The sequence below is a fragment of the Natator depressus genome, chromosome 28 (genome assembly GCF_965152275.1).
Source record: "Natator depressus isolate rNatDep1 chromosome 28, rNatDep2.hap1, whole genome shotgun sequence".
NCBI classification, from domain to species: domain Eukaryota; kingdom Metazoa; phylum Chordata; order Testudines; family Cheloniidae; genus Natator; species Natator depressus.
The window spans coordinates 2385635-2410947 of record NC_134261.1 but is presented as its reverse complement, the minus strand read 5'-3'; the positions used below and the strand labels follow the sequence as shown (position 1 = coordinate 2410947).

The 25313-nt window shown below is 65.5% G+C and overlaps 1 protein-coding gene and 1 long non-coding RNA gene across 2 annotated transcripts in view; one reads left to right on the top strand and one right to left on the bottom strand.

Annotated features, from left to right (window-relative positions):
• LOC141978884 (uncharacterized) overlaps positions 1-20416 on the top strand; it is a 28073-nt gene extending 7657 nt beyond the window's left edge. Inside the window, exon 2 of the long non-coding RNA XR_012636438.1 lies at positions 19796-20416. This is a non-coding gene — a long non-coding RNA (uncharacterized LOC141978884). The remainder of the gene's footprint in view (positions 1-19795) is intronic.
• The window catches only part of DNAH2 (dynein axonemal heavy chain 2), a 110010-nt gene continuing 96071 nt past the window's right edge, over positions 11375-25313 (bottom strand). The window contains exons 79-88 of the mRNA XM_074941231.1: positions 24590-24780; positions 24283-24474; positions 22345-22529; positions 15779-16007; positions 15294-15445; positions 14561-14675; positions 13957-14133; positions 13263-13337; positions 12740-12890; positions 11375-11569 (exon numbers count right to left, since the gene is read on the bottom strand). Coding sequence (XP_074797332.1) covers positions 11415-11569; positions 12740-12890; positions 13263-13337; positions 13957-14133; positions 14561-14675; positions 15294-15445; positions 15779-16007; positions 22345-22529; positions 24283-24474; positions 24590-24780 — 1622 coding nt within the window. The 3' untranslated portion in view covers positions 11375-11414. The remainder of the gene's footprint in view (positions 11570-12739; positions 12891-13262; positions 13338-13956; positions 14134-14560; positions 14676-15293; positions 15446-15778; positions 16008-22344; positions 22530-24282; positions 24475-24589; positions 24781-25313) is intronic.

The following is a 25313-nucleotide window of genomic DNA, read 5'->3' as shown; positions in this document are numbered from 1 at the left end:
ACCGGCAGGGCTGGGGGGGCAGGGCTGGGCTGGCAGGGGCTGCGGGTCGGGAGTGAGGGGCACTGGCAGGGCTCGGGGGGCCCATGGCTGGGCTGGCAGGGGGCTGCGGGTCGGGAGTGAGGGGCACTGGCAGGGCTCGGGGGGCCCAGGGCTGGGCTGGCAGGGGGCTGCGGGTAGGGAGTGAGGGGCACCGGTAGGGCTGGGGGGGCAGGTCTGGGCTGGCAGGGGCTGCGGGTTGGGAGTGAGGGGCACCGGCAGGGCTGGGGGGCAGGTCTGGGCTGGCAGGGGCTGCAGGTCGGGAGTGAGGGGCACCGGCAGGGCTGGGGGGGCCCAGGGCTGGGCTGGCAGGGGCTGCGGGTCGGGAGTGAGGGGCACCGGCAGAGCTGGGGGGCCCAGGGCTGGGCTGGCAGGGGGTGTGGGGGGGGAGTGAGGGGCACCGGCAGGGCTGGGGGGGCAGGGCTGGGCTGGCAGGGGCTGCGGGTCAGGAGTGAGGGGCATTGGCAGGGCTGGGGGGCCCAGGGCTGGGCTGGCAGGGGCTGCGGGTCAGGAGTGGGGGGAGCCCAGGTCTGGGCTGGCAGGGGGCTGCGGGTCGGGAGTGAGGGGCACCGGCAGAGCTGGGGGGGCCCAGGGCTGGGCTGGCAGGGGGCTGTGGGTCGGGAGTGGGGGGAGCCCAGGTCTGGGCTGGCAGGGGGCTGCGGGTCGGGAGTGAGGGGCACCGGCAGAGCTGGGGGGGCAGGTCTGGGCTGGCAGGCGGTGTGGGGGGGGAGTGAGGGGCACCGGCAGGGCTGGGGGGGCCCAGGGCTGGGCTGGCAGGGGGTGTGGGGGGGGAGTGAGGGGCACCGGCAGGGCTGGGGGGGCAGGGCTGGGCTGGCAGGGGGCTGCGGGTCAGGAGTGAGGGGCATTGGCAGGGCTCGGGGGGCCCAGGGCTGGGCTGGCAGGGGGCTGAGGGTCAGGAGTGAGGGGCACTGGCAGGGCTCAGGGGGCCCAGGGCTGGGCTGGCAGGGGGCTGCGGGTCAGGAGTGAGGGGCATTGGCAGGGCTGGGGGGCCCAGGGCTGGGCTGGCAGGGGGCTGCGGGTCGGGAGTGAGGGGCACCGGCATTGCTGGGGGGGCAGAGCTGGGCTGGCAGGGGCTGTGGGTCGGGAGTGAGGGGCACTGGCAGGGCTCGGGGGGCCCAGGGCTGGGCTGGCAGGGGCTGCGGGTCGGGAGTGAGGGGCACCGGCAGAGCTGGGGGGCCCAGGGCTGGGCTGGCAGGGGGTGTGTGGGGGGGAGTGAGGGGCACCGGCAGGGCTGGGGGGGCAGGGCTGGGCTGGCAGGGGCTGCGGGTCGGGAGTGAGGGGCACCGGCAGAGCTGGGGGGCCCAGGGCTGGGCTGGCAAGGGGTGTGGGGGGGGAGTGAGGGGCACCGGCAGGGCTGGGGGGGCAGGGCTGGGCTGGCAGGGGCTGCGGGTCGGGAGTGAGGGGCACTGGCAGGGCTCGGGGGGCCCAGGGCTGGGCTGGCAGGGGGCTGCGGGTCGGGAGTGAGGGGCACCGGTAGGGCTGGGGGGGCAGGTCTGGGCTGGCAGGGGCTGCGGGTTGGGAGTGAGGGGCACCGGCAGGGCTGGGGGGCAGGTCTGGGCTGGCAGGGGCTGCAGGTCGGGAGTGAGGGGCACCGGCAGGGCTGGGGGGGCCCAGGGCTGGGCTGGCAGGGGCTGCGGGTCGGGAGTGAGGGGCACCGGCAGAGCTGGGGGGCCCAGGGCTGGGCTGGCAGGGGGTGTGGGGGGGGAGTGAGGGGCACCGGCAGGGCTGGGGGGGCAGGGCTGGGCTGGCAGGGGCTGCGGGTCGGGAGTGAGGGGCACCGGCAGAGCTGGGGGGCCCAGGGCTGGGCTGGCAGGGGGTGTGTGGGGGGGAGTGAGGGGCACCGGCAGGGCTGGGGGGGCAGGGCTGGGCTGGCAGGGGCTGCGGGTCGGGAGTGAGGGGCACCGGCAGAGCTGGGGGGCCCAGGGCTGGGCTGGCAAGGGGTGTGGGGGGGAGTGAGGGGCACCGGCAGGGCTGGGGGGGCAGGGCTGGGCTGGCAGGGGCTGCGGGTCGGGAGTGAGGGGCACTGGCAGGGCTCGGGGGGCCCAGGGCTGGGCTGGCAGGGGGCTGCGGGTCGGGAGTGAGGGGCACTGGCAGGGCTCGGGGGGCCCAGGGCTGGGCTGGCAGGGGCTGCGGGTCGGGAGTGAGGGGCACCGGCAGAGCTGGGGGGCCCAGGGCTGGGCTGGCAGGGGGTGTGTGGGGGGGAGTGAGGGGCACCGGCAGGGCTGGGGGGGCAGGTCTGGGCTGGCAGGGGCTGCGGGTCGGGAGTGAGGGGCACCGGCAGGGCTGGGGGGCAGGTCTGGGCTGGCAGGGGCTGCAGGTCGGGAGTGGGGGGCACCGGCAGGGCTGGGGGGGCAGGGCTGGGCTGGCAGGGGCTGCGGGTCGGGAGTGAGGGGCACTGGCAGGGCTCGGGGGGCCCAGGGCTGGGCTGGCAGGGGGCTGCGGGTCGGGAGTGAGGGGCACTGGCAGGGCTCGGGGGGCCCAGGGCTGGGCTGGCAGGGGCTGCGGGTCGGGAGTGAGGGGCACCGGCAGGGCTGGGGGGCAGAGCTGGGCTGGCAGGGGCTGTGGGTCGGGAGTGAGGGGCACTGGCAGGGCTCGTGGCGCCCAGGGCTGGGCTGGCAGGGGCTGCGGGTCGGGAGTGAGGGGCACCGGCAGAGCTGGGGGGCCCAGGGCTGGGCTGGCAGGGGGTGTGTGGGGGGGAGTGAGGGGCACCGGCAGGGCTGGGGGGGCAGGGCTGGGCTGGCAGGGGCTGCGGGTCGGGAGTGAGGGGCACCGGCAGAGCTGGGGGGCCCAGGGCTGGGCTGGCAGGGGGTGTGGGGGGGGAGTGAGGGGCACCGGCAGGGCTGGGGGGGCAGGGCTGGGCTGGCAGGGGTTGCGGGTCGGGAGTGAGGGGCACTGGCAGGGCTCGGGGGGCCCAGGGCTGGGCTGGCAGGGGGCTGCGGGTCGGGAGTGGGGGGCACTGGCAGGGCTCGGGGGGCCCAGGGCTGGGCTGGCAGGGGCTGCGGGTCGGGAGTGAGGGGCACCGGCAGGGCTGTGGGGGCCCAGGGCTGGGCTGGCAGGGGGCGTGGGGGGGGAGTGAGGGGCACCGGCAGGGCTGGGGGGGCAGGGCTGGGCTGGCAGGGGCTGCGGGTCGGGAGTGAGGGGCACTGGCAGGGCTCGGGGGGCCCAGGGCTGGGCTGGCCGGGGGCTGCGGGTTGGGAGTGAGGGGCACTGGCAGGGCTCGGGGGGCCCAGGGCTGGGCTGGCAGGGGCCTGCGGGTCGGGAGTGAGGGGCACTGGCAGGGCTCGGGGGGCCCAGGGCTGGGCTGGCAGGGGCTGTGGGGCGGGAGTGAGGGGCACCGGCAGGGCTCGGGGGGCCCAGGGCTGGGCTGGCAGGGGCTGCGGGTCGGGAGTGAGGGGCACCGGCAGGGCTGGGGGGCAGAGCTGGGCTGGCAGGGGCTGCGGGTCGGGAGTGAGGGGCACCGGCAGAGCTGGGGGGCCCAGGGCTGGGCTGGCAGGGGGTGTGGGGGGGGAGTGAGGGGCACCGGCAGGGCTGGGGGGGCAGGGCTGGGCTGGCAGGGGTTGCGGGTCGGGAGTGAGGGGCACTGGCAGGGCTCGGGGGGCCCAGGGCTGGGCTGGCAGGGGGCTGCGGGTCGGGAGTGAGGGGCACTGGCAGGGCTCGGGGGGCCCAGGGCTGGGCTGGCAGGGGCTGCGGGTCGGGAGTGAGGGGCACCGGCAGGGCTGTGGGGGCCCAGGGCTGGGCTGGCAGGGGGCGTGGGGGGGGAGTGAGGGGCACCGGCAGGGCTGGGGGGGCAGGGCTGGGCTGGCAGGGGCTGCGGGTCGGGAGTGAGGGGCACTGGCAGGGCTCGGGGGGCCCAGGGCTGGGCTGGCCGGGGGCTGCGGGTCGGGAGTGAGGGGCACTGGCAGGGCTCGGGGGGCCCAGGGCTGGGCTGGCAGGGGCCTGCGGGTCGGGAGTGAGGGGCACTGGCAGGGCTCGGGGGGCCCAGGGCTGGGCTGGCAGGGGCTGTGGGGCGGGAGTGAGGGGCACCGGCAGGGCTCGGGGGGCCCAGGGCTGGGCTGGCAGGGGCTGCGGGGCAGGAGTGAGGGGCACCGGCAGGGCTGGGGGGGCAGGGCTGGGCTGGCAGGGGCTGCGGGTCGGGAGTGAGGGGCACCGGCAGGGCTGGGGGGCAGGTCTGGGCTGGCAGGGGCTGCAGGTCGGGAGTGGGGGGCACCGGCAGGGCTGGGGGGGCAGGGCTGGGCTGGCAGGGGCTGCGGGTCGGGAGTGAGGGGCACTGGCAGGGCTCGGGGGGCTCAGGGCTGGGCTGGCAGGGGCTGTGGGGCGGGAGTGAGGGGCACCGGCAGGGCTGGGGGGGCTGGGCTGGCAGGGGCTGCGGGGCAGGAGTGAGGGGCACCGGCAGGCCTCGGGGGGCCCAGGGCTGGGCTGGCAGGGGCTGCGGGGCAGGAGTGAGGGGCACCGGCAGGCCTCGGGGGGCCCAGGGCTGGGCTGGCAGGGGGCTGCGGGTCGGGAGTGAGGGGCACCGGCAGGGCTCGGGGGGCCCAGGGCTGGGCTGGCAGGGGGTGTGGGGGGGGAGTGAGGGGCACCGGCAGGGCTGGGGGGGCAGGGCTGGGCTGGCAGGGGCTGCAGGTCGGGAGTGAGGGGCACTGGCAGGGCTCGGGGGGCCCAGGGCTGGGCTGGCAGGGGGCTGCGGGTCGGGAGTGAGGGGCACCGGCAGGGCTGGGGGGGCTGGGCTGGCAGGGGCTGCGGGGCAGGAGTGAGGGGCACCGGCAGGCCTCGGGGGGCCCAGGGCTGGGCTGGCAGGGGCTGCGGGTCGGGAGTGAGGGGCACTGGCAGGGCTCGGGGGGCCCAGGGCTGGGCTGGCAGGGGCCTGCGGGTCGGGAGTGAGGGGCACTGGCAGGGCTCGGGGGGCCCAGGGCTGGGCTGGCAGGGGCTGTGGGGTGGGAGTGAGGGGCACCGGCAGGGCTCGGGGGGCCCAGGGCTGGGCTGGCAGGGGCTGCGGGGCAGGAGTGAGGGGCACCGGCAGGGCTGCGGGGGCAGGGCTGGGCTGGCAGGGGCTGTGGGGCGGGAGTGAGGGGCACCGGCAGGGGTCGGGGGGCCCAGGGCTGGGCTGGCAGGGGCTGCAGGTCGGGAGTGAGGGGCACCGGCAGGGCTGGGGGGGCTGGGCTGGCAGGGGCTGCGGGGCAGGAGTGAGGGGCACCGGCAGGGCTGCGGGGGCAGGGCTGGGCTGGCAGGGGCTGTGGGGCGGGAGTGAGGGGCACCGGCAGGCCTCGGGGGGCCCAGGGCTGGGCTGGCAGGGGCTGCGGGGCAGGAGTGAGGGGCACCGGCAGGCCTCGGGGGGCCCAGGGCTGGGCTGGCAGGGGGCTGCGGGTCGGGAGTGAGGGGCACCGGCAGGGCTCGGGGGGCCCCAGGGCTGGGCTGGCAGGGGGTGGGGGGGGGAGTGAGGGGCACCGGCAGGGCTGGGGGGGCAGGGCTGGGCTGGCAGGGGCTGCAGGTCGGGAGTGAGGGGCACTGGCAGGGCTCGGGGGGCCCAGGGCTGGGCTGGCAGGGGCTGCGGGGCAGGAGTGAGGGGCACCGGCAGGGCTGCGGGGGCAGGGCTGGGCTGGCAGGGGCTGTGGGGCGGGAGTGAGGGGCACCGGCAGGGCTCGGGGGGCCCAGGGCTGGGCTGGCAGGGGCTGCAGGTCGGGAGTGAGGGGCACCGGCAGGGCTGGGGGGGCTGGGCTGGCAGGGGCTGCGGGGCAGGAGTGAGGGGCACCGGCAGGGCTCGGGGGGCCCAGGGCTGGGCTGGCAGGGGGTGTGGGGGGGACCCCAGGCCTATGGCAGGCTGGCTCCTGTCTGTCTCTGCGGGGGCGGGTGGGGGCAGAGGTCAGCGGGGCCCAGAGTCCGGGTTACTGATTAACTCCTGCCCAGGGCTCACGGAGCTGTGGGGGAGGGGCAGGGGCCTGTGACCAACCCTACAATAACAACCCTTCCCCGCACGCCCTGCCGGCCAATCAGCATCTTTCCGGCCATGGTCCAGAGAAGGGAAACTGAGGCAAAGGCACAGGGACTCACCCTCATCTAACCCCCAGACTCCACTCCCTGTCTCGTACCCACCCCCACCTCTGTGCCAAGGCAGGTGGGTTAGAGCAGGAGGGGCTGGGAGCCAGGACTCCTGGGTTCTCTCGCCGGCTCTGGGAGGGGAGTGGGGGTTAGTGGGTTACAGCGGGGGGGCTGGGAGCCAGGACTCCTGGGTTCTCTCGCTGGCTGTGGGAGGGGAGTGGGGGCTAGTGGGTTAGAGCGGGGGGGCTGGGAGCCAGGACTCCTGGGTTCTCTCGCCGGCTCTGGGAGAGGAGTGGGGGCTGGTGGGTTAGAGCAGGGGGGGCTGGGAGCCAGAACTCCTGGGTTCTCTCGCCGGCTCTGGGAGGGGAGTGGTGCACAACGGGGGCCCTGATCCTGGCTGGAGGGGTCTGTATTTGCTACCCTAGCACAGAACTGCCCAAAGCAGGAAGACCCCCTACCTACACCCCCCAGCCCGTTCTGCCTTTTCAAGCAGCATCTCATTTCTGCCCCCAACGTGGGGGGGCAGGGATGCGCCTACTCCCCCCTGCCCTGATCAGGTTACCGCTCCCCACCCCCACCCCAGCTGGGCCGCACCTGTCCCCGCAGCCCACCAGCAAGTGGGCCCTCCCTCGGGGTGATCCGGTTCCAGCCACAGCCGGGGGGGTGCAGGGTGGGTGGGGCCGGACAGGTGGGGGGCGGCTCCGGTGTCTGGCTACCCAGGGCCCAAAGGGGATGGACGAGGCTGCGGGAACCAGGCTGAGGAGCAGGACGCCTGGGTTCTATCCCAGGCTCTGGGAGGTGGGCGCGGGGACTGGTGGGTTAGAGCAGGGGAGAGCGGTGTGGGGTTGGGAGCCAAGATGCCTGGGGTCCTTCCCCATGACTATGTTCCTTCCTCTCTCTGTGCCTCAGTTTCCCCCCACCCGCCAGCCTCTGTTTATATAGATTTCAAGCTCTTTGGCACAAGTAGTGTGTGAATCTTTGTGGCGCCCGGGCCCCGATCTTGATCCAGGGGGGTCTGGGCGGCAGCCAGCGTGACGGGACCCCGATCTCGGTCCGGGGGGGGTCTGGGAGGCGCCTGGCACATTACACCCGAGGCTTTTAACACAATAAAACCAAGGCCTCTATGAGACCAGTCCAGCTGTGGGCGCCGAGCCCCACCAGGGAGGAAGCCGGGGCAGCCGAGACGGAGCCCCACTGCGCAGTGTGTGAGGGCAGCCGCTCTCGGAGAACGGGCCCGGTGGTCCCAGCCAACCTGGCTTCTGCAGCCGGGAAACTGGTTGGCCTGAGACTTCAGCGCCACCACGCAGGGGCGACTTAGGGCGTTGGCACCGTCAGCCTGCCCCCAGGGCACCGGCTCCTGGACTCACCTGCCAGGCCCCCTGGCTGGGAGAATGGGCGCTTGTGCCCCACGCACTAACATTGCCTGAGTCTGCAGAGAGCCTGAGCCGGTCACTGTGGGAGGGGGGAGCTGCCCTGTGCCTTTCAATGGGGTGTTAACTCCAGGCCTCAGAGCTCTGGATCACCCCAGGGGGCTGCCCCCAAGGTGGGGGGAAGAGAGACACCAGGCCCCATGGAGCCCCTTGTGCCACCCATCTGAATGGGGGTGGGGCCACAACAGTGGGTGTGGCTACAAGGCACCGCCCCCCCGCCCCCCCCCAGATGGGGATCCGTGGGATCACATGCAGGGGCCAAACAGAATTCGCAGAAGGGCCCAAGACGGGGAAGGGAGGGATGCAGGATGCCTGGTTCCATTCCCAGTGCTGGGAGCGTGGGAGAGTTACGGCCCAGCTCTGTGACTCAGTTTCCCCTCCTGCCTTTGTCGAATTGGACTGGAAAGGGTTTGGGGCAGTGCCCGGCATGACAGGGGCCCTGATCCTGGCTGGGGGGGTCTGGGCAGCACCTGGCAGGACGGGGAACAGGTGGCATGACGCAGATGAAGCTAGCAGTAATCGGCCAGCCTCGGCTGTTTTTCTGGGCTCTGCGTGACCTGGGCACAGGGAGATCCCCTAGCCGGAGGGGAAACGGGGCAAGGCCACAGGAAGGCTGGGGTGGAAAATCTGCCCCCCAGCCACTGGCTAACGCCTGCCCCCCGTCCTTTCGCATACCCATCACCCTGGCTCTAGCGGGGTGCGGGAGAGGGGGGCTCAGAGGGGCCGCGGTTGCGCAGGGAGGAAATCCCAGGCCCCAAAGGGCTCCAGCCCAGCGGAGAAAGGTAGGGCCCAACCCGACGGTGGGAAGCGAGGGGCCCTTGGAACAAGCAGCCGGGGGGGGGGTGGCGGCGCTGGGGGCTCGGATCCGGTCGGGAAGACTGTCTCCAAGGCGCTTTAGCCAAACCCAAGTTACCGGCCCCCATCCAGGGGGAGATTCTCTGGCCTGGGCAAGCCAGGAGGTTGACTCCCAGCTCCCCCCCACCCCCCGGGCTCTAACCACTAGCCCCCACTCCCCTCCCAGAACTGGGGAGAGAACCCAGGAGTCCTGGCTCCCAGCCCTGCCCCCACTCTAATCCACCAGCCCCCACGCCCCTCCCAGAGCCAGGTGTCCCACTAGCCACGAAAGGAAAGGGAATTAAAGGTATTGACGGAGGCACTGGGCAATTAGCCCAGGGAACTCCCCGTCACTGGATCTCACAGTTTAGCAGGCTGAGGCTGGGGGGCCGAGAAAATCACCCAGAATGACAGGAAAGGGGGGGGTTGACCCCCATGTGTCAGGGCAGGGACTGGCTGGGTCAGGATAGGGGGGTGATTGACCCCCATGTGTCAGGGCAGGGACTGGCTGGGTCAGGACGGGGGGGCGGGGATTGACCCCCATGTGTCAGGGCAGGGACTGGCTGGATCAGGCCGGGGGGGGAGGATTGACCCCCATGTGTCAGGGCAGGGACTGGCCGGGTCAGGACGGGGGGGGGGGGATTGACCCCCATGTGTCAGGACAGGGACTGGCCGGGTCAGGGCTCCCGGCACTTCTCGTGTGGTCGCCTGTCGCCCCCCAGTGGGCAAATGTCAGAACAGCTCCCAGGGCGGGGCCTGGCTGGCTCAGGGGGCGGGGCCTAGCTGGCTCAGGGGGCGGGGAATGGGGGCCGGGGCCTGTCCCCTCTAGGGGGCGCTGGCCCCATGGTCGTGGCTCAGGCAGCACTGGATTTCTAACCAATCAGGATGGGGAGTGAGCGGCCCCCGCCCCCCCAAAGCTCCCTGCCGCGCGGTTGGCTGAGCGCTGGGGAGATTGAGAGCTTGCTGTCCAATCAGAAATTGCTGGAAAACTCACACATCTGTATCGCCGGGGGGGGGGGGGTTTCCAGGTGCTCCTGTGGGAAGGACCAGATTTGGGGGGAGGGGGGCGGGATGGATGTGGGGCACAGGGGGAGGGGGGCGGGTGCCAGGTGTGGGGGATCCGGAGCCCAGGGAGGGGAAGCCTGTGGGGGGAATCTGGGATCCGGGCTGGACCAATGGGGGAACTGGGAGGGGGAGCTGGGCCCCCAGCACCCCACCCCCGCCGGCTCTGCCTGACCCCCCGTATGGTTACCCCCGTGCCCGCCCCCCACACTCTGCCCCACCACCCACCCGATGTGACGCATCGAAAGTTGCATCCGCCCCCCCCCTTTTACCTGTGCGCGGGTCCCTCCACCGGCAGCCGGCCGGGGGGGGCGCCCCCCATCTCCCTCCGACGCCCCGTGATTGACAGCCGGGCCGCCCCGCAACCCGCGCCCCCCCATCTCCGGGTGGCGGGGCGGGGCCGGGCCGTGGCGCAGTTCAGGCCCCGGCTCCGGGCTTCGCCTTGCGGCTCAGGCTGGTTCTTCCTCCGGAGCCAAACCGGAGTCAAACCGCCCCGCCCCCTGCACCCCCTCCCCCGCCGGATGGGGAGTCACAGCGTCCCTATCCGTGTGTGTAGAGGGGGTGTCACAGCGGCGCTACCTCCCCGTGTGTGGGGGGGTGAATGTGGGGGTGTCACAGCATCTCTACCCCCCCGTGTGTGGGGGTCACAGTGCCTCTACCCCCCCCAGTGGGGGGTATCACATTTTCTCTACTCCCCCCGTGTGGGGGTGTGACAACGTCTCTACCCCCCCCCGCGTGTGTGGAGGGTCATAGTGCCTCTACCCCCCCCACCTGTGAGTGAGGGGGTCACAACGTCGCTACACCCCCATGTGTGTCTGTCATTGCACCTCCAACCCCACCGCCCCGTGTGTGGGTGTGTGTGTGTGTCTGTCATTGCACCTCTAACCCCGCCGCCCCGTGTGTGTGTGGGTGTGTCATTGCACCTCCAACCCCGCCGCCCCGTGTGTGTGTGTGTGTGTGTGTCTGTCATTGCACCTCTAACCCCGTGTGTGTGTGTGTCTGTCATTGCACCTCCAACCCCACCGCCCCGTGTGTGTGGGTGTGTCTGTCATTGCACCTCTAACCCCGCCGCCCCGTGTGTGTGTGTGTGTGTGTGTCTGTCATTGCACCTCTAACCCCGCCGCCCCGTGTGTGTGTGTGTGTGTGTCTGTCATTGCACCTCTAACCCCGCTGCCCCGTGTGTGTGTGGGTGTGTCTGTCATTGCACCTCTAACCCCGTGTGTGTGTGTGTGTGTGTCTGTCATTGCACCTCTAACCCCGCTGCCCCGTGTGTGTGGCCCACAGCGCCTCCTGCTGGGGAGACTCATCTCACCTGTTCCCCCCCAAGCACCGTGGGCTGGGACCCCCCCGCATACCCCAGCCGGACGCCTGGTGGGGAAGCGCCCGGGCTGCGGCTGGGGAGGGGGCAGGGCGCTGATGGGGGTTCAGGGTTGTGGGGGGATGTTTCAGTGCCTGGGGGGATCTCCCCCTCCCCAGCATGGCAGAGCCCCCCATGGTTACATCCCTCTTGCCCCACTCCAGCCTGGCTCTGCCCCTGGATCCAGAGGGGCCCAGTCGGTACCACAGCTGCTAGCCCAGGGCCCCATGGGGCAGATGCTCCCCCAGACCCCCTGGCGGCAAGTCGTGGGAGTGCTCCGTGCCTCGGTTTCCCCACATGACGAGCAGCCATTCTGGCTAGTGGGGAACACCGGGGCCTCGGGGGCAGAGCTGGGTTCACGTCTGGCCTCAACAGCATGACGTGGGGACCCGGGAGAAAGGGAGGCTGCAGGGAAATGGGGCTGGGAAACTGAGGCACAGGGAGCAGACTCAAATTGAAACCTCTCGCCCCAGAGCAAACCAATGCCCCCACTGCCTGGTGCCCACCCCCAGCATGCACACCCCCTGAGGGCAGCCCCGCCCCAGCCCCCCGATGGGGGGGGGTGACACACAGGCCCCACGGCGCTCTGCGAAAAGGTGGGTTTATTGCAGCCATGGGGGGTCCCGGGGGTGTGTGGGGGCTCAGCTGTCCAGGCTCATGAGCAGGGCGGTCCCCCGTTTGATCCAGTGGTCGGGGGGGGCGGTGCCGGTCCGCAGCTCCACCCCAATGACGAAGGAGGGGCGCCCGGCGGAGCCGGCCCGGTTCGGGTAGTAATAACAGGGGCAGGCATAGGTCCCTGCGAGAGAGAGCGGGTCAGGGGTGGGGCCAGGCTGCCCCCCAGAGCATCCGGAGACCCCCCTGCCCCACACCTGGGAGACAATGGGCCCCCGGGTTGAGCCCAGAGACTCCGTCAGCCCAGCACCCCCCAGACCCTCCCCCTCTCACCCGTCAGCGCCCCCACCCCAGACCCTCCCCCATCAGCCCAGCGCCCCCCCCAGACCCACCCACATCAGCGCCCCCACCCCAGACCTGCCCCCGTCAGAACAGCACCACCCCAGACCCTGCCCCATCAACCCAGCACCCCCCACCTATCGCCCATCAGCGTCCCCACCCCAGACCCTCCCCCATCAGCCCAGTGCCCCCCCAGACCCTGACCCATCAGCCCAGCACCCCCCACCTGTCGCTCATCAGCGCCCCCACACCCAGACCCTCCCCCATCAGAACAGCACCCCCCCACCTTCCGCCCATCAGCGCCCCCACCCCAGACTCTCCCCTGTCAGCCCAGTGAACCCCCAGACCCCACCCCCATCAGAACAGCACCCCCACCCACTGCCCCATCAGCCCCATGCCCCCCAGACCTATCACCCGTCAGTGCTCCCACCCCCAGACCCTCCCCATCGGCCCCGTGCCCCCACCCCCTCAGCACCCCCCACACCCCTCCCCCATCAGCCCAGCGCCCCCCCCAGACCTGCCCCCGTCAGAACAGCGCCACCCCCGACCCTGCCCCATCAACCCAGCACCCCCCACCTATCGCCCATCAGCGTCCCCACCCCAGACCCTCCCCCATCAGCCCAGCACCCCCCACCTGTCACCCATCAGCGCCCCCACACCCAGACTCTCCCCTGTCAGCCCAGTGAACCCCCAGACCCCACCCCCATCAGAACAGCACCCCCACCCACTGCCCCATCAGCCCCATGCCCCCCAGACCTATCACCCGTCAGTGCCCCCACCCCCAGACCCTCCCCATCGGCCCCGTGCCCCCACCCCCTCAGCACCCCCCACACCCCTCCCCTGTCAGCCCAGTACCCCCCCAACCCCTCCTCCAAACGGGCAGCACCCCCCGATGTGGTCAGCACAACCCCAGACCCTTCCCCTATCAGCACCCCCACCCTGAGACCCCCTCCCCTGTCAGCCCCACGCCCCTAACCCCTCCCCCCCACGGGCGGTGCCCCCCGACCCCCCAGACCTTTGCTGCTCTTCTTCTTGCTCTCGCCGGGTTTGAAGTGCACCGTGGGCAGGGGGCAAACGAGCTGCATCGGCTCCGCTTCCACCAGACACGAGTTCTTCTTGTCCCAGCCCGCGCCCTCCAGGTACAGCCCCCGGACCCACACGCCGTCCTGGGGGGCAGGGAGTGTCACCCCGGGCGCGGGCCCCCCCCACGCCATCCCGGGGGGCAGGGAGCGTCACCCCGGGCGCGGGCCCCCCACGCCGTCCCGGGGGGCAGGGAGCGTCACCCCGGGCGCGGCCCCCGGACCCACACACCGTCCCAGGGGGCAGGGAGCATCACCCCGGGTACAGCACCCCCCCACACACACCATCCTGGGGGGATGGGAGCGTCACCCCTGGTACACCCCCCCACACTCACACACCGTCCTGGGGAGCAGGGAGTGTCACCCCAGCTACAGCCCCCGCCACACGCCGTCCCGGGGGGCAGGGAGGGTTAGGGGTGACCCCACCGACCCCCTTGGGCTCTGGCCCCAGACACGCACCTTGGGCGGATACACCAGGTTATTGTCATCCACCGTGGAGACGATGAATTCCCATGACAGGGTGTCCACTGAGATCTGGAAGGGGGGGCAGGGAGAGGGGGTGGGATGGACCTGGCCCCCCCATCCTAGGAGTTCCCCTTTCCAGCAGGGCTGGGAACTGCCCCAGGTGCCCGCACGTGCCCCCAGGGCAGAGGGGGGCTCCGGCTCCATAGCTCTTTTAGCTCTTGCTCCCCCCACTGTAACCACTAGCCCCCACTCCCCTCCCAGCACCAGGGAGAGAACCCAGGAGTCCTGGCTCTCAGCCCCCCTTCTCTAACCCACCCGACCCCACTCCCCTCCCAGCGTCAGGGAGAGAACCCAGGAGTGCTGGCTCCCAGCCCCCCTGCTCTAACCCATCCGACCCCACTCTCCTCCCAGCGTCAGGGAGAGAACCCAGGAGTTCTGGCTCCCAGCCCCCCTGCTCTAACCCACCCGACCCCACTCCCCTCCCAGAGCTGGGAGAGAACCCAGGCGTCCTGGCTCCCTGCCCCCCTGCTCTAACCCATCAGCCCCCACTCCCCTCCCAGAGCTGGGGAGAGAACCCAGGCGTCCTGGCTTCCAGCCCCCCCTCCTCTGACCCACCAGCCCCCGCTCCCCTCCCAGAGCCGGGAGAGAACCCAGGCGTCCTGGCTCCCTGCCCCCCAGCAGTACCCACGTTGTTCTGGCGGGCGGCTGCCTGCAGCACGGCTGTCAGGAACCCGGTGGGGAAGGTGAAGCCCGAGAGCCAGAAGAGCACGGGGGGATGCGCCGTCTCGGCCCAGCGGGCAAACTGCTCCACCCGCTGGCCCAGGTCCCGGGTCCAGGCGGCCAGCGGCTTCTGCGAGGGGTAAGCCTGGAGGGGGGGCAGGCACGCGGCACAGCTCAGCATCGCTTGCCCCCCAGCACTTGGAGCCTTTCACACACAGGGAAACTGAGGCACAGATCACCCAGGAGCCCCATTCCTAGCTTTGCTGCCCCGCCCTCTCCACAGGGGCTCCTCACCCTCCACTCCTGGGAGGTGGGCATGGGAGGGGATAAAGGGGGTGGTTCTCCTGCAAGCCCCGCCCACAGCAGTTGAAGGTTTGATCGGGGAGGGGCAGGAACCTTCCCAATCGACCCACCGGTAGCCCCAAAGCCAGACACCCCTGGCACCCCCAGCCTGCTCCATTGGGAGCGCACGGGAGGGCAGCACTGGGGAGTCCCTGGGCCCCCAGGAAGGGTAGGGGGCTCTCCCATGGGGCAGCGACTCCAGCGCTCCCCCCAGCCGGGGGTGCCCTTACCCTCTCCCACATGGGGGGCACACGGGCGTCGAAGATGCAGTTGAAGATCTCTTCCAAGGTGGTGGACATGACCACCAGCCCCTGGATGCCCTTCTCCAGCTCCACCAGCGAGGATCTAGGGGGGAGGACACAGGTCATGCGGGGTCCCCCTTGGCGAGCCCCACACCCAGGCTCCAGCGCTGCCCCCGGTCTCTCCTGGGCCCAGAGGAGCTCCCCACTGGGATCCCACGTTTGGCTCCAGGCCCCCTGGGCTGGAGTATCCCGGCTCTCTGACCTGCAGGAGGGCTGGGCAGGGGTTTGCTGAAGTCCGGTTGCTGCCCAGACCCCCCGGCCGAGATTGGGGCCCTGTCGTGCTGGGTGCTGCCCAGATTCCCCCCTCCCACCGAGACTGGGGCCCCGTCATGCTATGCGCTGCCCAGACCCCCTCACCCCCTGACCGAGATCAGGCCCTGTCGCACCGGGTACTGCCCAGACCCCCAACTGAGATTGGGGCCCCATCGCGCCGGGTGCTGCCCAGACCCCCAACTGAGATTGGGGCCCCGTCGCGCCGGGTGCTGTCCAGACCCCCAACTGAGATTGGGGCCCCGTCGCGCCGGGTGCTGCCCAGACCCCCCTGACCGAGATCGGGGCCCCACCCTGCCGCACTGCACAGCCCCACGGAAAGGCAGTCCCTTGGGTGGGGATAACAGCTAAGCTGGACCGGGGCTCATGCCCCCCAGGCCGTGGCGCTGACCTGATGACCTGCAGCAGGGCATTGTAGCGCTGGATCTCCTGCAGCAGCACCACGTTGAGAGGTGATGGGTCGTCAGCCAGCACCTTCTGGGTGCCCCTGTAGTCCAGCTCCTGCGGGATCTTGCTCAGCACGTCGGCTGACAGCTCCAGGACCTGCCGGGCGAGGGGCGTGTGAGCCACTGGCGGGCGGAGCCTGGGGGAGGTCCCCACGGGATGGAGCCCCCCTGCCCCAGAACCACAGGTGTGCAGCGGCTGTGGGGGTGTCCCCATGGGATGGAGACCCCCTGCCCCAGAACTGCGGGCGGCTCTCTTGAGTCTGCAGGCAGCCTGGAGAGTTGGTGGCGGTACCTGATTGCCCCGGTGCCCCTCCTCACCGGCTGCCCTGGATCTAGGGAGCAGACCCCTGGGCCCAGCTGGCAGCACCCAGGACCCTCCCCTCTGAAGTGCACGTGGCACTGGAGCCCGGGTCTCCCTGCCGCCGGGTACCTTGTCCTCGCGGCTCTGCCCGGCGGCCCCGCTGGGCGTGATCTGGGGCTGCAGGGACAGCAGGGTCTCAAAGAGGGTCCTGGCCTCGGTGATCTGGGAGGCCACGTCGGCGTTGGGGTGCTGGCCGAAGGCCTCGGGCAGGTCCATGCTGGGCAGCATGCTGATGTACTCCCGGTAGGAGGCCAGGATCCCATCCTTGGGGATGTAGTAGGTGTCGAGCACCGACAGCCTGGTGGCACGGGGAGAGTCAGGGCTCGCAACTGCTCAGCCCCCAAGAGTCCCCAGCCCCCTCTTCTATGTGCCCTCCACTACAGCCCCCCAGCACCCCGTCCTCTGCCCCAGCTGTCTCCATTCACTCCCCTCCCACCCTTTGCCATCCCCCACTGAGGCTATTTTTGCCTGCATGGGGCAAGCAATCCTCACAGGAGACCCCGAGGAGAGAGGGAGAGGGGCAGGCAGGGGAGCACCCATGAAGGGGGCACAGCTCAAAGTGCCACAGTTACTGCCCTCCGTCTCCTTTGAGCTGGGTCACTTGGGTGCCCCTCTGCAGTGGTGCACCACGACCCCCCCGGCAACTTCAGCATCCCTGCTTCCCAGGGCAGAGGCCCCGGCCTTGTCCCGTCCCACTCCCCCAATTTGCGTCTCCTCTGCAGACTCGAGCAGGGAAGAGTTGCTGTTTCCTTCCGTCACTGATAAGGATGTTCATCAGTGTATGGCCAAGAGGCGACCCCTGCGGGACCCCACGGGAAACACTCGCTGGGTGACAATTCCCCGTTTACTATTCCATTTTGAGCCCTGCCAGCCAGTTTTTAACCCATTGAATGGGTGCCCTGTTCATTTGATTAGTCAGCGTTATTACATCTATTGACCAAACCTGTCATCTCCTCAAAAAATATCAAGTTCGTTTGACAGGATCTGTTTTCCATCTTGATTTGCATTAATTATGTTACTCTCCTTTAATTCTTTTTTAATCCAGTCCCTTATCAGTTGCTCCATCATTGATGTCAGGCTGACAGGCCTATAATTACCTGTGTCATTCTGTTTACCCTTTCTTAAAATTGGCACATTAGCTTTCTTCCAGAACTTCCTCAGTGCTCCAAGACTGATTGAATATCAACATTAACCACCCAGAGAGCTCCTTGGCCAGCTCTTTTAAAACTCTTGCATGCACGTTATCTGGACCTGCCAATTTTAAAATGTCTGACTTTAGTAGCTTCTGTTTAACATCCTCCAGAGACACTAGTGGAACTGAATGAGTGTTATCACCATATGATGAGACTATATCGTGTTTTTTCTCCAAATACAGAACAGAAATATTTCTTGAACGTTTCGGCCTTTTCTGCATTATTCTTTATAAGTCTATCATTTCCAACTAGTAATGGACCAATACCATTGTCAGGCTTCTTTTTGTTCCTACTATATTTAAAAAACTCCATTTTATTGTCTTTAACTCTGCTAGCCATAGATTTCTCCTTGTGTTCCTCGGTTTCCCTGATCAATTTTCTACAATTCCCAACTTTTGATTTATACTCATGAATATCAATTTCCCCTTTCTTCCATTTGTTATATATATAGCTGCCTTCACTGCCCCTCTAAACAAGGTCAGCTTTTGGGGTCTCTTCTGCAACGATTCCCAATTATCATTCACATTCTTCAGATGAAATTCTTCCTCCCAGCTGATGTGGCTCATAATTGTTTTCAGCTTTGTGAAATTGGCCTATTAAAGCACCCAATATATATATTACTGCTCTGGACTTTCGCTGGGGATTTTTCTCCCTACACATTATAGATAGATGCACAAGGAGGTGGCCAACCTGTTCCCTAGTGTGGTTTGGTGGGCTGGAGCAGACACCAGCTAATGACTCTCCCCATCTTGTGCTTCATCTGGTAGGACATTGATCCATAAGCATTCGAGAGCATTTTCGAGTCTGTGACTCGGCAACAGGCAATGCCATTTTTGCCCCCTCGAGCCTTCCCAAATAGGGCGATGCCACCGATTTAACATTTCAGGCACGGGAATCATCCTGCCAGGTTCCAGTAACACCAGCTAGCTTGAATCAATGCTCAAGAATGAGCAAGTCCAATTCCTCCTGTCACCCAGGCTCCAGGCAATTCAGGAATCTCTTCATCTCCTTTGATTCCTTGATTCATTTTGTTCTCACCATCTCACTTACACGTCTCACTTGCACACTCACTCCTGCCGCCTGTCCCCGAGGAGACTCGCCCCCCTCTGCCATACAGCCCTGGCCTCACAGCCTGTGGACCAACGTTCCACACAATCAGAACCCGACAGCACTTTGGCTCGCCGGCGGATCATTCCCAGAACCTTCTGCCGTCTCGCTTCCTTCGCTCATGAGACAGGAAGGAGCTCCGAGAAGATCATAGAATCATAGAATATCAAGGTTGGAAGGGACCTCAGGAGGTCATCTAGTCCAACCCCCTGCTCAAAGCAGGACCAATCCCCAAACAAATCATCCGAGCCAGGGCTTTGTCAAGCCTGACCTTAAAAACTTCTAAGGAAGGAGATTCCACCACCTCCCTAGGTAACGCATTCCAGTGTTTCACCACCCTCCTAGTGAAAAAGTTTTTCCTAATATCCAACCTAAACCTCCCCCACTGCAACTTGAGACCATTACTCCTTGTCCTGTCCTCCTCTACCACTGAGAATAGTCTAGAACCATCCTCTCTGGAACCACCTCTCAGGTAGTTGAAAGCAGCTATCAAATCTCCCCTCATTCTTCTCTTCTGCAGACTAAACAATCCCAGTTCCCTCAGCCTCTCCTCATAAGTCATGTGTTCCAGATCCCTAATCATTTTTGTTGCCCTTCGCTGGACTCTCTCCAATTTATCCACATCCTTCTTGTAGCGTGGGGCCCAAAACTGGACACAGTACTCCAGATGAGGCCTCACCAATGTCGAATAGAGGGGAACGATCACGTCCCTCGATCTGCTCGCTATGCCCCTATTATACATCCCAAAATGCCATTGGCCTTCTTGGCAACAAGGGCACACTGCTGACTCATATCCAGCTTCTCGTCCACTGTCACCCCTAGGTCCTTTTCCGCAGAACTGCTGCCTAGCCATTCGGTCCCTAGTCTGTAGCGGTGCATTGGGTTCTTCCGTCCTAAGTGCAGGACCCTGCACTTATCCTTATTGAATCTCATCAGGTTTCTTTTGGCCCAATCCTCCAATTTGTCTAGGTCCCTCTGTATCCTATCCCTGCCCTCCAGCGTATCTACCACTCCTCCCAGTTTAGTATCATCCGCAAATTTGCTGAGAGTGCAATCCACACCATCATCCAGATCATTTATGAAGATATTGAACAAAACCGGCCCCAGGACCGACCCTTGGGGCACTCCACTTGACACCGACTGCCAACTAGACATGGAGCCATTGATCACTACCCATTGAGCCCGACAATCTAGCCAACTTTCTACCCACCTTATAGTGCATTCATCCAGCCCAGACTTCTTTAACTTGCTGACAAGAATACTGTGGGAGACCGTGTCAAAAGCTTTGCTAAAGTCAAGAAACAATACATCCACTGCTTTCCCTTCATCCACAGAATCAGTAATCTCATCATAGAAGGCGATTAGATTAATCAGGCATGACCTACCCTTGGTGAATCCATGCTGACTGTTCCTGATCACTTTCCTCTCATGTAAGTGCTTCAGGATTGATTCCTTGAGGACCTGCTCCATGATTTTTCCGGGAACTGAGGTGAGGCTGACTGGCCTGTAGTTCCCAGAATCCTCCTTCTTCCCTTTTTTAAAGATTGGCACTACATTACATCACATGGCTGTTCTTCTTTGGCACGTGCCCAAGTTCTCTGAAGGCATCTCCAGCCTGCGCGCGATCCAGTGTCGTGAGTGCCAACAGGTGCCATCACCAATAGATCATTGCCCGGCGATGGCAGAAGCCCAGCAGATTGTAGAGAAAAGAGACGGGGAAGGGGAGGTGAAACGGCTGTTCTGACCTCCAAAACCCACTTGTCAGACGTTACTCTCTCCCGCGCAGGTCGGAAATGGGAAAGACGATATCCATAGGGCGGAAGGAGGATGGGACAGTGTAGCTGTAGATTCTTGTGGAGTGGACAATCTGTACTGGAATGGGCTCCCCAGATCACGAGGGACCCAAACGGTGTGAAGAGAGTCATCCGTAGACCCAGTATCAGCTGCATCTAAGGAGGTCTGTAATGATGTTCTCGCTAAGAGTTACCCTTCCAATGGCTTTACATTGTACCCGGTGCTCCTCTGGGACGTGCTCAATCAAGGTGTTGAATTTATTGGACTTCAGATGGTCGGATTTTGCCATAAGCGCCGGGCAGTTTGCTCTTCTGAATTGCAACCTTGCAGAGAAGTAACTTGAGACCGAAGAGATTGAGGTATTTCTGCTCCTTGCAGTAGGGGTAGACTTGGTATCATGTTGTCAACCGCGCTTAAGTGCCTCCACAACCAGGAGTTCAGTGTCGGGTGTGAAAAATCAAAACTCTGCGTCCTTGCCGGAAAATAGTATTTCTCCCGCTCCTTGTGAGAACGACCCGGAACCCTTCTACATCGCTGGCAGTTCACGGCTTAGAGCTCCCAGTAGGTCACGGGGGGGGGGGCAGATGGCAAAGGAGAAGGCATCCACCATCAGTCATACCATGTAGAGGGGAGATGAGGTCATCTAGCTTCCGTTCTCAGAACAGGCAGGAAATGAACAGACGGGAGAACCCGGAACTGAAATCTGCCGATCAGAAGGCTCATCAGGAGGTTGATAACTGTTCCCCCTGAATGGTTGACGAAGATCTCCATGAAAATGCAGAGTTGGTGACACAGAAGATCTCAGCACGGAGAGCTGTCCGGGACCAGTGAGCAATGGAGACTCTGTCTCCTTTGCCACAACAAGTTCTATCAAATACCTAGACGCCCACGGTACCAACGGTGCATAGGCAGAGGGCTTCAGAACTGAGGCAGGTACCCGTCTGGAGCATGTCAGCACTACGGACACTTGACGCTTCGGGAGCTGCCTTTGGGGTCGGTGATGGAGACCTCTTATGAGAGCTAATGTGCCTGCTCCTCTTGTCGGTACCAGCGGATGTCTGAGGGGCGCATCTGGTGACCAGTGTGACGTTACACTCCATATGTTTTATGGAAATATGCTTATAAGTGTGAATATGATGTAACTGGAATATGCTTTGTGCAAAAGGTCTCTTGGAACGTATCATTATAAAGCTTATAATCTACTGAATATGTTCCTCCTATTTGTATGCATGTATCGTTCTTGTATCTGAAGCTACAAAAGTCTAACTCTAAGGTCCTATCGGAATTATGCAAAGTGTGGGCCATTAATGGTGGTTTAGAATCTTGATGGCTCCCATTGACTAGGACAATTGGTTGTAAATGGTTTATCTACCTGCAAGCCTTCCTGTGTCCAAGTGAGCCAGCCCAGGAAGAATGGAGGCTGGGGTCTAACAGGACATGTGAACATGTCACCTGATACTGGAATCCATCTGAAACCTGGTGCTTTTCCATTTAGAAGGAAGGGTGGGGACCCAGCGAGACAAAAGATTCCCGCCTTGTGCCAAAGCTATAAAAGGGGGTGGAACAGAACAAAGGGGAAACAACTAGTTTCCACCGGAGCTGTCTGCTGAAACTAACAAGGACAGTACCGGGGGAAGGATTGGGCCCGGACTAGGAAGGAGTCTAGTTTGTGAAAGAAGCTTATTGGACCATCTCTGAGGGTGAGATTTTACCTGTATTCAGTTTCTTAATGTATTGGGCTTAGATTTACGTGTTTTTGCTTGGTGACTTACTTTGCTCTGTCTGTTAGTAGTTGAAACCACTGAAATCCTACTTTTTATACTTAATACAATCACTTTTGTTTATTAATAAACCCAGAGCAAGTATTAATACCGGGGGGGATGGACAGCTGTGCACCTCTCTCTATCAGTGCTGTAGAGGGCGGACAATTGATGAGTTTACCCTGTATAAGCCTCATACAGCGTAAAATGGATTTATTTGGGGTTTGGATCCCATTGGGAACTGGGTGTCTGGGTGCTGGTGATAGGAGACCTGCTGAGCTGTTTTTAGGTAAAGTCTGCAGCTCTGGGGGCATGGACCAGACCTGGGTCTGGGTTGCAGCAGGCTGGCGTGTCTGGCTCAACAAGGCAGGGTTCTGGAGTCCCAGTCTGGCAGGGAAAACGGGCTCAGAGGTAATTCCAGTACGTCAGGTGACAGTCCCAAGGGGGTCTCTGTGACCAAACCCATCACAACCAGGATCCAGAGGTAGTCGGGAAGGAGAAGGGGGATCCGGATCACGAAAAGCCCAGAACAACCCTCAGATGGGGACAGAACAAACAAAGGGGAAAACCAGTATCAACTGAAGCTACACCGAACCACCCATGTAAACGAGTCTCGGGGCAGATGGAAGTGGGGACGCCAGGCCAAAGGTGGTGGAGAAGGAACCAAGGGTGGATCGGGGGCCCATGGGTGGGCTGAACAGGAACCAACACTACTCGCAAGAGGAGGGGTGGAGGTAGACGCTGAGAAGGCCCCGCCTCCCCCTTGGCCCCGCCCCCATACTTGTAGAAGGGCGTGACCAGGCTCTGCTCGCAGAAGTAGTCGTTGATGTAGGTGGTGAGCAGGCGCCGGTCCCAGCTGTCCGTCACGTGGCCCCCGTAGTTGACGCCTGCGATCAGGTACTTGAGGGCGTCCCAAGGCGTCTCCTCATACTCGTCCAGGTACAGGCTCAGCAGGTTCTCCGACACCTGGGGGGCACAGCCGGCACCATGCCAATGGTACAGGGTCCGCAGTGTCCACTCGGGTGGGCTTCAGGGGCCACTATTACCAGGTTCAGGGGTTTGTTGTTGTAGGGTCCATGGGTGGTAGTGGCGGAGGATTGTTATCGCTGGCTCTGGGGGTGACGGGGGGGTGGTTATCACTGGCATGGGGGAGTGACGGGGGGTGGTTATCGTTGGCTCTGGTGGTGGCAGGTTTGTTATCATTGGCTCTGGCAGTGGTGGTGGCGGTGCCGGGGGGTGGTTATCGTTGGCTCTGGCGGTGCCGGGGGGTTGTTACTGTTGGCTCTGGCGGTGGTGACGGGGGGTTGTTACCGTTGGCTTGGGGGATGCTGGGGGGTGGTTATCTTTGGCTCTGGCGGTGCCGGGGGGTTGTTACTGTTGGCTCTGGCGGTAGTGACGGGGGGTTGTTACCGTTGGCTCGGGGAGTGCCGGGGGGTTGTTATCGTTGGCTCTGGTGGTGGTGACTGGGGGTTGTTACCGTTGGCTCTGGCGGTAGTGACGGGGGGTTGTTACCGTTAGCTCGGGGAGTGCCGGGGGGTTGTTATCGTTGGCTCTGGTGGTGACGGGGAGGTTGTTACCGTTGGCTCTGGCGGTGGTGACTGGGGGTTGTTACCGTTGGCTCGGGCGGCGGTGCCGGGGGGTTGTTACTGTTGGCTCTGGTGGTGGTGACGGGGGGGTTGTTACCGTTGGCTCTGGCGGTGGTGACTGGGGGTTGTTACCGTTGGCTCTGGCGGCGGTGCCGGGGGGTTGTTACTGTTGGCTCTGGCGGTGGTGACGGGGGGTTGTTACCGTTGGCTCGGGGAGTGCCGGGGGGTTGTTACCGTTGGCTCTGGTGGTGGTGACTGGGAGTTGTTACCGTTGGCTCTGGCGGTAGTGCCGGGGGGTTGTTACCGTTAGCTCGGGGAGTGCCGGGGGGTTGTTATCGTTGGCTCTGGCGGTGGCGGGGCGTTATTATTGTTGGCTCTGGCGGTGGTGCCGGGGGGTTGTTACCGTTGGCTCTGGCGGTGCCGGGGGGTTGTTACTGTTGGCTCTGGCGGTGGTGATGGGGGGTTGTTACCGTTGGCTCGGGGGATGCCGGGGGGTGGTTATCTTTGGCTCTGGCAGTGGCGGGACGTTGTTATCGTTGGCTCTGGCGGTGGCGGGACGTTGTTATCGTTGGCTCTGGTGGTGGTGACTGGGGGTTGTTACCGTTGGCTCTGGCGGTAGTGACGGGGGGTTGTTACCGTTGGCTCGGGGAGTGCCGGGGGGTGGTTATCTTTGGCTCTGGCGGTGCCGGGGGGTTGTTACTGTTGGCTCTGGCGGTGGTGACAGGGGGGTTGTTACCGTTGGCTCTGGCGGTGGTGACTGGGGGTTGTTACCGTTGGCTCGGGCGGCGGTGCCGGGGGGTTGTTACTGTTGGCTCTGGCGGTGGTGACGGGGGGTTGTTACCGTTGGCTCGGGGAGTGCCGGGGGGTTGTTATCGTTGGCTCTGGTGGTGGTGACTGGGGGTTGTTACCGTTGGCTCTGGCGGTAGTGACGGGGGGTTGTTACCGTTAGCTTGGGGAGTGCCGGGGGGTTGTTACCGTTGGCTCGGGGAGTGCCGGGGGGTTGTTACCGTTGGCTCTGGCGGTGGTGACTGGGGGTTGTTACCGTTGGCTCGGGGAGTGCCGGGGGGTGGTTATCTTTGGCTCTGGCTATGGCGGGGGGTTGTTACCGTAGGGTCTGGCCACGGCCCCCCCACCTCGAAGTCGGAGTCGTTGAAGCCGTACACCACGTTCCAGCCGAGCTGCAGGAATTTCTTGCGCTCCAGCAGGACGCTGTGGAAGAAGCAGAGGGCGAACAGCAGCTTCTTGTACTTGGCCGGCTTGGTGCAGCGCCCGAACTGCGGCTCCGTGACCAGCTGGTACAGGCGCTTCATGTTGGCCTTGAGACCCTGCCAGGGAGAGGGGGAGGGGCTCAGCGCGGTCACCTGGCTGCCCCTGCCCTGCCGGAGCACGCGGCTCAGCACGGGCACGGCTGGCACAGGGCAGGGCGGGTGCCCCTCTCACCGTGGGGGGCTCCGTGGTCATCTTGATGCCGGCCTGCAGGATGGAGATGGGGAAGTCGGGGTGGGGGCTGGAGCTGAGCCAGAGGCGGAAGGCCGGGTGCGGCTCCTCCACCTGCAGCTGCTCCACCAGCTTGTCCAGCTGCGGCATCCAGGAGAGCGAGAGGTGGCAGTTGGCCAGGAACACCCAGTTCCCTGTCAGCGAGCACAGGGGAGAGGCGAATGGGCCTCCCGGACGCCAGGGTTCCCACCGGCTGGGCCAGAGCCTCCCCGGATCCCACCCCTGGGTCCCCCAGCCGGCAGGGCCCAGTGCCTCCCTGGATCCCACCCCCAGATCCCACCCACGAGTCCCCTGGCTGGCCGGGCCCAGAGCCTCCCCGGATCCCACTCCTGGGTCCCCCAGCCGGCAGGGCCCAGAGCCTCCCCAGATCCCACCCATGGGTCCCCCGGCCAGCAGGGCCCAGAGCCTCCCCGGATCCCACTCCTGGGTCCCCCAGCCGGCAGGGCCCAGAGCCTCCCCAGATCCCACCCATGGGTCCCCCGGCCAGCAGGGCCCAGAGCCTCCCCGGATCCCACCTCTGGGTCCCCCGGCCAGCAGGGCCCAGAGCCTCCCCGGATCCCACTCCTGGGTCCCCCAGCCAGCCAGGCCCAGAGCCTCCCCAGATCCCACCCACGAGTTCCCTGGCTGGCTGGGCCCAGAGCCTCCCCGGATCCCACCCACGGGTCCC